General features: G+C 48.4%; 1 protein-coding gene across 1 annotated transcript; it reads right to left on the bottom strand.

The window, feature by feature from the left end:
- Positions 1-6,840: 6,840 nt before the first annotated feature.
- Positions 6,841-10,198, bottom strand: LOC101766005 (phenylalanine/tyrosine ammonia-lyase). The gene is made up of 2 exons (XM_004973610.2): positions 9,722-10,198; positions 6,841-8,813 (listed from the first exon to the last, which is right to left on the bottom strand). The coding sequence occupies exons 1-2, from the start codon at positions 10,084-10,086 to the stop codon at positions 7,082-7,084; spliced, it is 2,097 nt and encodes a 698-aa protein (XP_004973667.1). The 5' UTR covers positions 10,087-10,198; the 3' UTR covers positions 6,841-7,081.
- Between the last annotated feature and the right edge of the window lie 1,754 nt (positions 10,199-11,952).

Raw genomic sequence — 11,952 nt, forward strand, 5'->3', positions numbered from 1 at the left:
TAGACTATTTACAAAATCCATTACATAAGGGAGGTTAAACGGCGAGACGAATCTATTAAAGCCTAATTAGTCCGTGATTTGATAATGTGTTGCTACAGTAAACATTTGCTAATGATGGATTAATTAGGCTTAATAGGTTCGTCTTGCTGTTTAGCCTCCACTTATGTAATGGGTTTTGTAAATAGCCTACGTTTAATACTCCTAATTAGTATCTAAACATTGATGTGACACTTGCTTAAAAATAAGCAAAGGGAACCAAACACCCCCTCAATCTAAGCACATTGGTTCAACAACTTATAAAATATATTGGTTCAACAACTTATAAAATATTACATTGGTTCAACAACTTATAAAATATTCAATCTAGATATTCAATCTAAATACAATAACTTTCTCAATTTACAACTTGTAAAATTCTTACAATAACTTGGTAAATTGGTACACCTACAGATATTCAATCTAAGTACAATAACTTAGCTTAATTTAGTACAATAACTTAGCAACAACTTGTAAGCTACAGTTTAAACGTTAGATGGTCATGTGAATTTTTTTCTGATCAATAATTCTTATTTTTGTCAATAAAAATCATTGATCATGTGTACATGACTTATTTGTTCATTAGTTAAAATTGAATAAAATTTTAGAATTATCATCATTGGCATCACTGAAAGACTAAAGTCCACAAGAGAGATCCTATGACCTTAGGTTTTTTTCTATGCTTCTGCCCATGTATTCAACAACCGGAGAGAAGCATATATGTTTATGCTAGTTTAGCTCATCTTTACTTTCTAAACATGTGGCTTTAAAAACATATTTATTCCAAATTTCTAAAAGGTATTGTTAGTATGCTTTAATATATTGGTGTTTTTTTAGTTGAACAAAAATGCATATAATCAAAATGTAATACAGTGAGGATGAATAAATATCCCTAATTAATATTAAACCATTGTATAAAGAATAATTAATACGAAGACGTAACATTAATTTTCTAAACACCGAAGGTTCTAGTCGTGTGCCAAATATTTTACCCTAATATCAATAGTCAAATAATGCTCAATAACTTATTCCGATGTGAATATATTCTGGCTACCCGGCATTAGCAAATATATTGCTTGTTACAGCATTTAAACTATGGATGCACCAATTTACCAATTTATTGCACTAATTTTAGCATTCTACAAGTTCTTGGACCAATCTGCACCCACATATCAAGTTATATACTAAATTGAACATTTTACAAGTTGTTTGACCAATGTACACCCACCTTGCAAGTTATTGTACTATATTAAACATTCTTCAAGTTGTTAGATCAATCTGACAAGTTGTTGTATGGTGAGTGCAATTTACTTGTTAAGGAATATCGGTGAAGCATCTAATGTGTAGTCGAGTTCAATTCACAAGGGACTCTTTGGCGGTGAGATTTGAAGCTCGTTGTTGATATTTTAATTGGAAGTTGTAAAATTTAGGGGTTGGAAGTCGAAATATTGGTTCTTGTCATTAGACTGAAGCTTCTCGTTGTCATACAATTAGCATGCACAAGTATTCCAGTATGCAACCTATGATGCCACTGGCTATCTCTTTCTGTTGGTATTTAGATTGGAAGCTGGAGGTTTTAGGTTCGAAGTCTGAAGCAACCAGAGCAGTGCATCGGCGTCGCGGTAGCGGAGGGGATCGGGTCGTCGCGGTCACGTCGATGCTTCGACCCCTTCCCTGCCTTGTAGCCATTGGGTTTTTGGAGTTGGGAACGCTCCAGCTTGTGTGATTGTGCCTTCCGGGTAAGAATGCAGTTACGTGCTTCCTCGAATTGTCCGCCTCAGTGTCTACTGCTATCCAGGTTAGCGCGCAAAAACGGGAACACGGAAAGTGTCCTATGAAGTTGGGCCAAAGCTCCATGAAGCATGCGGCCCAAGATTCCCACGGGCTCCGGTGGGACTGAGAAATAAATCTCCGGTCTCTGGTATGGCATCATAACTACTGTGAGACTTCGCCAGCAGCACTCATCTTAGGCTAATCTCAGTGGAAATTTCATAGAGGTTTCATGCACATTAAATACGGTGACACATCAACATATGTGATGACATGGCATGGTAGTTATGAAGTGAGAGAGGGAAGGAGTTTCATCAGGATGAAACTGTGTATACACTGTTTCCAAGACTATGAAACCTATTGAAACTTCCATTGGGAGCTATAGAGTTTCATTTCATCTAACCATATCCAATCACATGCCTCACAATTAAATGTCATGGCATATGAAATCGTGAAATGAAACTGTGCACTGGGACTCCCTGTTTCATTCATGAGAATACACCTCATGGAATGATGTGGCATCCTTAGAAACAATGCAATGAAACCTTGCACTGGGACTAGCCTTAGGTCCTATTTGGGAGGAGGGGGTTAAAATTTAACCGTCGACTAAAGTTTAGCCCACTCAAATGAAGGGGCTAAAGTTTAGCCCTTGGGGTGTTTGGGTGAGGGGCTAAAGTTTAGCACTTGTGTTGACAAAAGATCCATTTACCCCTGTTTTCTCTCCTCTCCTTTACCCCTCCTCTGCTTGTTCCTTCTCAACTTCTTCGTGCAATTGGTCCAAAAACCCAAGCGAAATCCTCCACCGCTCGCGCTCGCCTCGCCACCAATCCCAATCAGGCAATCCCATCCAACGTGACCTCCTTGCTCCCTACGCGAGACCAGCTCGCCCTCGCCCAACAGGGGCGCATGCGAGGCCACACCGCGCCCAGCCCCAAGTAGAACCTCTCGCCGCCCCACCACCTATCCCTCGCCGCTGGGGACGCCAAGAAGTAGCCGCACCTTGAGGCTGACCCTAGCAAGCGGGCCTCCTGCTTCGGCCTCCTCGGCGACGACGGCAGCGACCACCACCCCAAGAAGCCCGGCCCCTCCGTGGCCAAGCTCGCGCTCGCGTCCTTCCTCGGCATCATCGTCCTCATCGCCACCGACACCTGGGCATGTCCCTGGGCGGCTCCATGGTGGGCATGTCCCTGGGCGGCTTCGGCGGTGACGCATCCAGAAGCACGACGAGGCCGCCGTGCAGCAGTTCTGCAAGGCAGGCGGCGGATCCGGCCGGAGGAGGCGGGTGGAGTCGGTGCAGCATCCTAGGCTCGGATCCGGCGGCGGCGGCGGTGGCGGGGCCGGCTGGGCTCCGATTCGGCGGCGGTGATGGTGGCGGGGCCTGCGAGGTGAGGCGTAGGCGGTGGCGGTCGCAGAGGCGGCGGTGGGGTCGGGGTCGGGCGAAGGAGGTCGGGAGATAGAGAGAGAGTGCGGGGAGAAGAGAGAGGAAGGGAGGCAGGGGAGGAAAGTGGTCCAAGGACCACTTTTTGGCTCATTTAGTCCATTTTAGCTACCCCCAAGTGACTAATGGATTATGGGATGCTAAATTTTAACACTTAACTTTAGCTCTCCTGTTTGGGAGCACAAGTGACTAAAATGGATTAAGGTGGGGGTGTTTAGCACCCCTCTTCCAAACACCTTCTTAGCTGAGATCGGTTACATCTTTATTACGACCGAGATCCATTGCTTAATCAGGAGGCTAAGCTCCTCGGCAACTTTTCTTGGCATGGCATCACCAACGTAACATGCACGTGTAACTCCAGTGGCAGAAACCAGAGACTGCATCTCTCGAGTTCCTCCAAGCGTGTACTGAAACTTTCCGGACGACGAGGCCGGACGGAGTCCCAAGATATTTCTCAGGTTGCTATGTAAGTAATCCAATTATTCCTGCATGTGTTTTTCTCTCCAGATCACTACTGCGTAGAAGTACTGGACAATCATTCCCGTGTATAGTTTTCAGCGCGTACGTGCGTACGACTACTGAGTACTGACGCTGACAGAGCCGTCGAGCTGAAATTTTTAAAGGGTCTGTTCAAGGCCGACAGGGTCAAGACCCAAGACTTCCTTGTGGAAATATTCTTGTGAGCCTATGAAATTTTTGGTGGGACAGGAAGGGAGCATGTTCGCACGCACGTAGGGTTGGGACGAACAATGTGTAGGCTGGCTACTCCTCTCTCTCTCTCTGTCGGAGTAGAGTAGTTGGAGCCAACTTTCAACAACAGTTCAGCAGTAGCAATCTGATCCAAGTTTAGGTCAACCAGACATCCCTTTCTCACCAACCTTACCACAGAACTGACGAGATGCACCCCTCTGTTCTCCTGATGCATAGGCTAAGTGACTAACGTTAGTTCTTGTTTGGTAGATGAAAGGAACACATGCCTTACTGGCTCTGCTCAGCCATCTGAATTCTGAAGAAGCAAGCAGAAGCTAGCACTGTGATTCACATGGGATTTACAGAATTATAGGCTCTCGATCGTCGGTGGTTTGTCATGGTCATAACCGGATGCAGGAACTTATCTGTCCTGTACGGCTGTACTTCTGCTTAATGATGTGCTTGATGGGGGGTTATCATCCAGCCTTGCGGCGAGATCAAGGCATAACGATGCATGTTACCAGCACCATTGGTGGTTAGTTGCATATGGCAAGGGCACATGCATGGACCATGGTGTACCAAACATATATAGGAACATATGCACGATACCCAGGAGTGAATAACCAACACTTCGTAGTTTGTATGCACATCTCTCTATCACAACAAGTTCCTTTTTCCTGAGAGAAATCTAGCACGATTTTTCCTGAAATTGTACAGCATTAAGAGCCTTTTGGAAAAAAAAGAGAGACCGGGTTTCCCCCCAGAAATTTAATGATTTAATTCTAGTTTGTATTGAATCTCAGGGCTTTGTATCCAAAAACCCCAATTTCAAACAATGATTCAACGGTAAATAGCAAAATCTTATAATACAATTTGCGCAGATCTCATGAAAAATATCCTCTCAAATAAAAGTTCTGGTACAGGTATTTTATGTACAGACCCTTAACATTTCTGTTCTTTTCTAAAAGGAAAAACAGGGAGGATGATTGCATATTAATATCAACAATATAATATAATGTTTGTCCTAGTAAACTCAATTCCACGGACATATTCACATCATGTCAGACCTGTCTTCCTCCAAAAAAGAAAAAAAGAAAGACATGTTAGTAGTGTTATACCAATTCTTTGCCGGCTCTCATGGAGCAATATTGAATTGACACTTTGCTAGTCAAAACATAAACAAAAGCGCACGTACATGTTGTATCATCCTGATTGGACCGTACAATGTATAATTCTTCTGCCAGCCTTCTTTTTCCTTAGGAAAAGTTTATTCAATTTCTTTTCAATCAAACAAAAATATTATTGATTGAGGAGCCACTTGGCCATAGTGATCCTGCAGATGGATCATGGATGCGCAATTGCACATGGTTGTCTTAGTTGAACCAGAAAAAGAAAAAAAAATGCACATGCTTCTCTTCAGCCTGCACTTGTTCTTCAGTTTCAAGAACATCAACAGAGGCGTCCTGCATCAAACCATTAGCTGTCTTGGAGTGTATGGCTTCTCTGCACCTTCCATGACCATGAATTAGCAACTCTCACGTAGTACCAATCTGCAGAGAGAAAGATAATCACATGCCAATGACTTTGACAGTTGCACATGATTAAGCACTAGCTTTGGCCTTACCTTACCCGTTGAAGCCTCCAAAGTCCAAACGAATCAGTTTGTAGCTAGTCAGAGTATCATTATGTTGGGCAAAGTCCCTAGCAGACATAGGTTGGCCGGGGTATACGGTGACCTCCCGATTCTAGCCTTCTTAACTCTGCTGCCTTAGGGTGTTTAGATCGAACATGCATGTAATTGACATACGTGATCACTCCCGTGTGCGTGCGCCGGGTTGGCTTGCGTTGTAAAACTTTTGTGCTTCCGTTTATCTTCTTAATTGAATGATACGCAGCTCTCCTGCGTATTCTAAAAAGAGTATCATCATGTTACTGAAGCCTAGCTGGAATTGTCTACCTCAAAGCCCGGTCAGAAGAAAGGATCATGCTGACTCGGCAACACTACTGATCGTCAAGCAGTATGCTGTGGCGGCTTGCCCGAGTTCATTCAGTGACCAGATCTTGTTTTCATCCCTGCAAAGAAAGTTTCTGGGGGTTTGGTAGGCCGTAGGCTCTGTAGTTTACGGTTTGTGTTGCTTTCCGAGCTTTTCTTGCAGAGTAGAATGAAGTTCGTGGTCCGAGTTGAACGAATTCAGCTGACAAACCAACACGTACGATTCACTCCCATGCTTATCAAATCAAATTTACTCGTGATGACACCTCGCATTCGCTTCGCCACCGCGGTAGGTAAGCGGAAAGCTGTCGATCTGTGTTAGGTAGAACCGTAGAAGCTCTCATCTGCTCTAATTTTCTGGGATATAGTTTTTTGGCTTGAGAAAGCTACTTGTTCCAGCCACTGCAACAACTGACAGACCGGGACAGTGCCATTTCTGGCCTTGTTGTCACTGTTCATCTAAATGTACCCTTAAGGATCGCAACATCAGTATATCACTAATATAAAATATGTAGCTTCATAAGACAGGTCAGATATTAATAAAGCAGCAACCTAATCGAAATACAATTTTCATGCCAAGATCAGAGAAAGCATCACACTTGGCCATCATGTCCCAAAGCCATTATTTTAGTATACCCAGTGACTGCTCCACAGCACCATCAGCAACATGGCAATGATTAGCAGAACAGCAAGGGGCCTTTTTTGCCACTCTTTCAAGTTAGCGACAATATAATAGAAGGCACCATATAGAAAAGAACTTTTGCAATCTGTCTCAATGATTTTGTTGTTGAAATGTGGCATCCAGCTTCCCCTGAATTAGCCAAAAAAAAATGAACTCCTCTGAGTTTGTTATACAAGATGTGGTGAATCTGATTGAAACGATCAAATGCAGCAGAAACATGAGACATTGTACTATAGGAGCAAAACATTCTATTAGGATATAATCAGAAGAAGGAATTGGGTACGTAGCATATGGTTCACCCCAAATACAACTGCTGCCGAGCAGCTACACAAAGAACAACGCCACACAGGCACACTATATGGGTCGACCAATAATACAACCAAAGGTCACCCAATGCAACGAACGATCGAAGAACGACGGCACGATCTGGACATACAAGCAGTGTAGTTGTATTTTTCTCCTCCTCTTCTCCTTAGTTGATGGGCAGCGGCTTGCCGTCCCACTCCTTGAGGCACTCGAGCATGGGGTCGACGAGCTTGCCCTGGCTGATCCCGACGAACACCTTGTTGCACTCCTCGCCGGGGGACTTGAGCTTCTCGCCGGTCAGGAACACGCACCCGAGCTCCTCGCGGACGAAGCGGTACAGCGGGAACGACCGGCTGTCCTTGATCCGGTTCTCCACGGCGGCGGTGCCCTCGGCGACGGCGACGCGGGCGGCCTCCACCTCCTGGGGCAGCACCGCGCGCAGCTCCTCCTCGAACTTGGTGATCTTGGAGAACACGGAGGGCTCGTCGCCGCTGCTGAAGGCGTGGTCTACCAGCACGGCGCGGAGCTTCTGCATCAGCGGGAGGCTGGCGCTGGCGGCGTCCTCGGCGTAGGTGAACACACCCTCGCGGTCGATGGCGGTGAGGAGGTCCTTCTCGCTGAACCGCGCGCTGGAGAGCTCGCCGGCCGGGTTCATGGTCAGCACCTTTTTCGCCACCTGGGTCACCGTGTTCTTGACCGAGGTCTTGATGTTCTCCTCGAGGTGGCGCAGGTCGATGGCCTGGCAGAGCGCGACGATGTAGGTGGAGGACATGAGCTTGAGGATGTCGATGGCCTCGGCGGTCTTCCTGGCCGAGACGAGGCCGAGCGAGTTCACGTCCTGGTTGTGCTGCTCCGCGCTCTGGACGTGGTTGGTGATGGGGTTGCCGAGGTACTGGAGCTCGGAGCAGTAGGATGCCATGGCGATCTCGGTGCCCTTGAACCCGTAGTCCAGGCTCGGGTTGCGGCTGCCGGCGAGGTTGGAGGTGAGGCCGTTGTTGTAGAACTCGTTGACGAGCTCGGAGAACTGCGCGAACATGAGCTTGCCGATGTTGGCGATGGCGAGGCGGGCGTTGTCCATGGACACCCCGATGGGGGTGCCCTGGAAGTTGCCGCCGTGGAGCGCCTTGCCGCGGTGGACGTCGATGACCGGGTTGTCGTTGACGGAGTTGACCTCGCGCTCGATGGACTTGGTGGCGGCGCGGATGACCTCGATCTGCGGGCCCAGCCACTGCGGCGACGTGCGGAGCGCGTACCGGTCCTGCTTGGGCTTCAGCAGCGGGTCGAGCTCGTTCACCTTCTTGGCGTGCTTCATGAAGGCGCTGCCCTCGAGGATGTGCTCCATGATGGCGGCGGCCTCGATGGAGCCCGGGTGGTGCTTGAGCTTGTGGGTGAGGTGGTCGGTGTACTCGGGCTTGCCGTTCATCACCTCACAGAAGACGGCGGACAGGACCTCGGAGAGGACGGCGAGGAGGTTGGCGTCGTACAGCACGGTGGCCGCGAGCGCGGAGCCGACGGAGGTGCCGTTGACGATGGCGAGGCCCTCCTTGGGGTTGAGCCTGAAGAACCCGCCCTCGATTCCGGCGACCTTGAACGCCTCGGCGGCGTCCACCTTCCTGCCGTCGACGGTGACGGCCTGCGCGTTGGGGCGGCCCGTGATGAGGCCGGCGATGTAGGAGAGCGGCACGAGGTCGCCCGACGCCGTGATGGTGCCACGGAGCGGCAGGCACGGGCTCACGCCGGAGTTGAGCAGCTTGGTGATGGCCTCGAGGATCTCGAAGCGGATGCCGGAGTAGCCCTGGAGGAGGGTGTTGATGCGCACCAGCATCGCCGCGCGGGTCACCTCCGACGGCAGCGTGTGGCCGTCGGAGCCGGCGCCGAAGATACCGGCGTTGAGATGCCTGCAGGGGGGACACGGGAGCGCTCATGGTCAGTCGACGGATCGTCTCAGATTCTGGCCCGGCCAGCGCGGGCGCGCGCGTGCACAGATCGCGACAAAAGCCGTTAGGTAACTGCCAAGTTGCAGGAAAACAGAAAGGAGCCCGCTGCCCGCCGGCTGAACTGTGAACACGGCCTGGCAATTTGGATTTGGCGACAGTGCCATCAAGTTTGTCACCGATGTACCTCGAGTCCTCAAGGCTGGAGTATATGGATATGGGTGACAGTCTACAAGATCCACAGGTGAACTCGTCTCACGCGAAAACTTCCAAGAAAAAGTCTGGATTTAGCAAGAAAAGTTATCCAGACTGTTCCCCACAACCTACAAAGCTCGGCCGGACTGCCAAACTCCCTGCTGACTTGTCCCACGCCGGCACGCCGCCGCCGGCAGCCGCGCCGGCCTGTCGTATTACTCCTTGCCATGCATTTCTATAGGCAACATGCCATGCCATCCGGCACAACCGTGCTCGGCGGCGCAGCGCAGGACCGGTAGTTACGCTTTCAGCTGGGTTTTGGGGGTTGGGAAAAAGACGTTGCATCGACCGAACAAGTGCTCTGTGCTTTGCCCAACGCCGCGGCACCAGATCTGGAACACTGGGCCTTCGTCACCGTTCTTAGCTACAGTGAGGTGCTCATCTACTGCTACTACCACTGTATAGGCAATTCAGTATTGAACGCGAGGATTGATGCTGGGTGGGTTGCTACCGTTTTTTGCATGGATGGTTGAAGGCTTGCAGCGGCAGCACATGAATGAATCTCAGGAATAAAAAGGCAATGAATGTCAGGAATAAAAAAAAACATGAATGCATCGCAGCCTTGGCCAAGCCCCCACCCGAGCAGGGAGAAATGGAGAATTGACGATGGTTTTTACCTGAGCAGCTCGACCTGGAGGGCGGGTCCATCCTTGGTGCGGCGGTGGGAGGTGCCGCCGAACCCGGTGGTGACGCCGTAGATGTCGCCGCCGTGGGCGATGCAGTCGAGGATCCACTCGCTGCTGGCCTTGACGCGGGGGCGTGCCTCCTCGTCGAGCTCGACGGCGACGCCGGACGCGTCCTTGGCCGCGGCCACGGCCGCCACCTGGCCCACACGGAGCGTGGAGCCCTCGATCTTCACCACGGGCTGCCGGGCCTGCGCCACCATCCGCTTCACCTCGTCCAGGTGGCTCCCGGCCAGCTCCGCCGCCGCCGCGCCCCAGTTGAGCGGGTCGTTCTCCACGATCAGGCCGTTGCCCGCCATTGCTTGCACTGACGGTGGTTAACTAGGGGGCCGCGGCGGCTACACAAGGAGGAGGTGGTGGTGGAGAAGAAGAGCCGGAGGATAGGCGTGCTCTTCTTGGAGGGAAACGGCGGGGGAGGCCGCCCTTAAATAGGGGCCCGGGCACGCCGGGGTGTGCGGGTTTAGGTGAGCGTGCGTGAGCCCTCTCTGCTCGCCTTTTGCTAGTGGGATGGTTGGTGAATGATGGGTGGATCATCTCAGACTCATCAGAGTAAAAAAGGTTTCTAATTTTCTGATCTCATTTGTAATCATCTCTTTATCTTGTGCAGTAGTGTTTCAGTGCCTTTCTCTTGGATTTCTACCTACTACTCCTCTGATCTCTCCTCTCTTCAGAGGAGTATTTGAGGGGACTTTTGAGAGGTAGACAGGTAGTACCGGACCGGCAGGAGGGTGGATGGAGGCTGGACAAACAAGCGCCACCAACCCTGAAAACGAAAACCGGGCTGCTCGCCATAGGAAACGGGGGTGGTTGGCAATTGGCATGGCCAATTATTGCGTATGCCACTCGTAAGAAATCACCCGTTCCGGATCGGGCGCACCACTTCTCTTCCTCCACTCTATCTCTGTGTGCGCGGGGTTTTCTTTTCTAGTTAAGTGAGCATTAAGAAGTGGCATGCATGTTTACTTGTCGTCGTTTGAATTGTTGTATTGCTGTCATGACACCTTGATCGAGGCAAATGTATACTCTCCATCCCTTCTTTTTTAAGTACACGTGACACTAGGCATGGAGTATATTTTGATGCAGTGCATATATTTGGTAGTATTGATGTTGTATTATTTTTTTTATAAATTTGGTCAAAGATGAATACCTTTAATTTAGGACAAACCTTAAGCGACATGTAAAAAAACCAGAGAGAGTACATCTTTCAAGAAATCTTCCAACTAGTGACAAACCAAAAAGTGTCATAAACGTGTTTTTTGCGTCATAAACCGTGATCTATGACGCGGGAGTGACGAAAACCCTTTGTCATTAGTCGAGCGTCATAAACCACGGCTAGTTTCTTATTTCGATGGGTCACTAAGATAATGACGACTGAAAATTCACCATCATAAAACTATTTCGGAGGTTCCGCCACGTTGGACAAGAATCCAACGTGACTCCGACATGGTAGTAAAAGAGTATCTAGGCCCCTAGTGGGTTTGGTGAGTTGAATGACAACATGATTAAAGGTCTAATGAACTTGCTAAGTCTATAAGCAGGTATAATGCTATTGATGAATAATCTTTGTGGGAAAGATTGTATTAAATAGTTCACACAATGAAAAGAACAAGTACGGTATATGGCATTGTTCATCTAAGCAAGCAATGGTGTAAACGAGAGTTGAGGCTTGGTTGATAGCCTCATATTGCAAGATTGCTTGAGTTAAAGATAAATGTCATAATAAGGAATATTATGTGAATCCCATGATAGCTATGTGTGATATGTGACAAGCAAATTGAAGTAAAGATATAAGCATGATGGTATTGGGATATTAGTTGGTCTCTAAATAAAATGAGAAGCTTGTTATGAACAAATGGGATATAGAAGTCAAAAGAAGATATAATCTCAAGTGGATTTCATTCGTGATGTCAAAACATAGCTAGACTCAAATGCGACAATGATTGGATGAAGAAATCAAGCAAGTGATTAGCAACGAGGTACTAGGCAAAGTTTGGTCAAATTTGAGCTTTGCTAGGGTGAAGCGGCTAGTGCTTGGAGGATTTTGAGGTATCAAGTCAAGCCTTATCGAGTATAGCAATGGGATGCATCAAATGTTTATTGAGTCATATGAAGAAGTGACTTGTGATCGAAAATTGAGTTTCATTTATATGCGGTTGAATATTAAT

The sequence above is a fragment of the Setaria italica genome, chromosome VI (assembly GCF_000263155.2).
Source record: "Setaria italica strain Yugu1 chromosome VI, Setaria_italica_v2.0, whole genome shotgun sequence".
NCBI lineage: Eukaryota > Viridiplantae > Streptophyta > Magnoliopsida > Poales > Poaceae > Setaria > Setaria italica.

Coding starts and splice junctions, on each gene's coding strand:
- LOC101766005 (XM_004973610.2), bottom strand. CDS start 10,086: ATGGCGGGCAACGGCCTGATCGTGGAGAACGACCCGCTCAACTGGGGC. Junction 8,814..9,721: donor CTCCAGGTCGAGCTGCTCAG/GTAAAAACCATC, acceptor TCCCCCCTGCAG/GCATCTCAACGCCGGTATCT.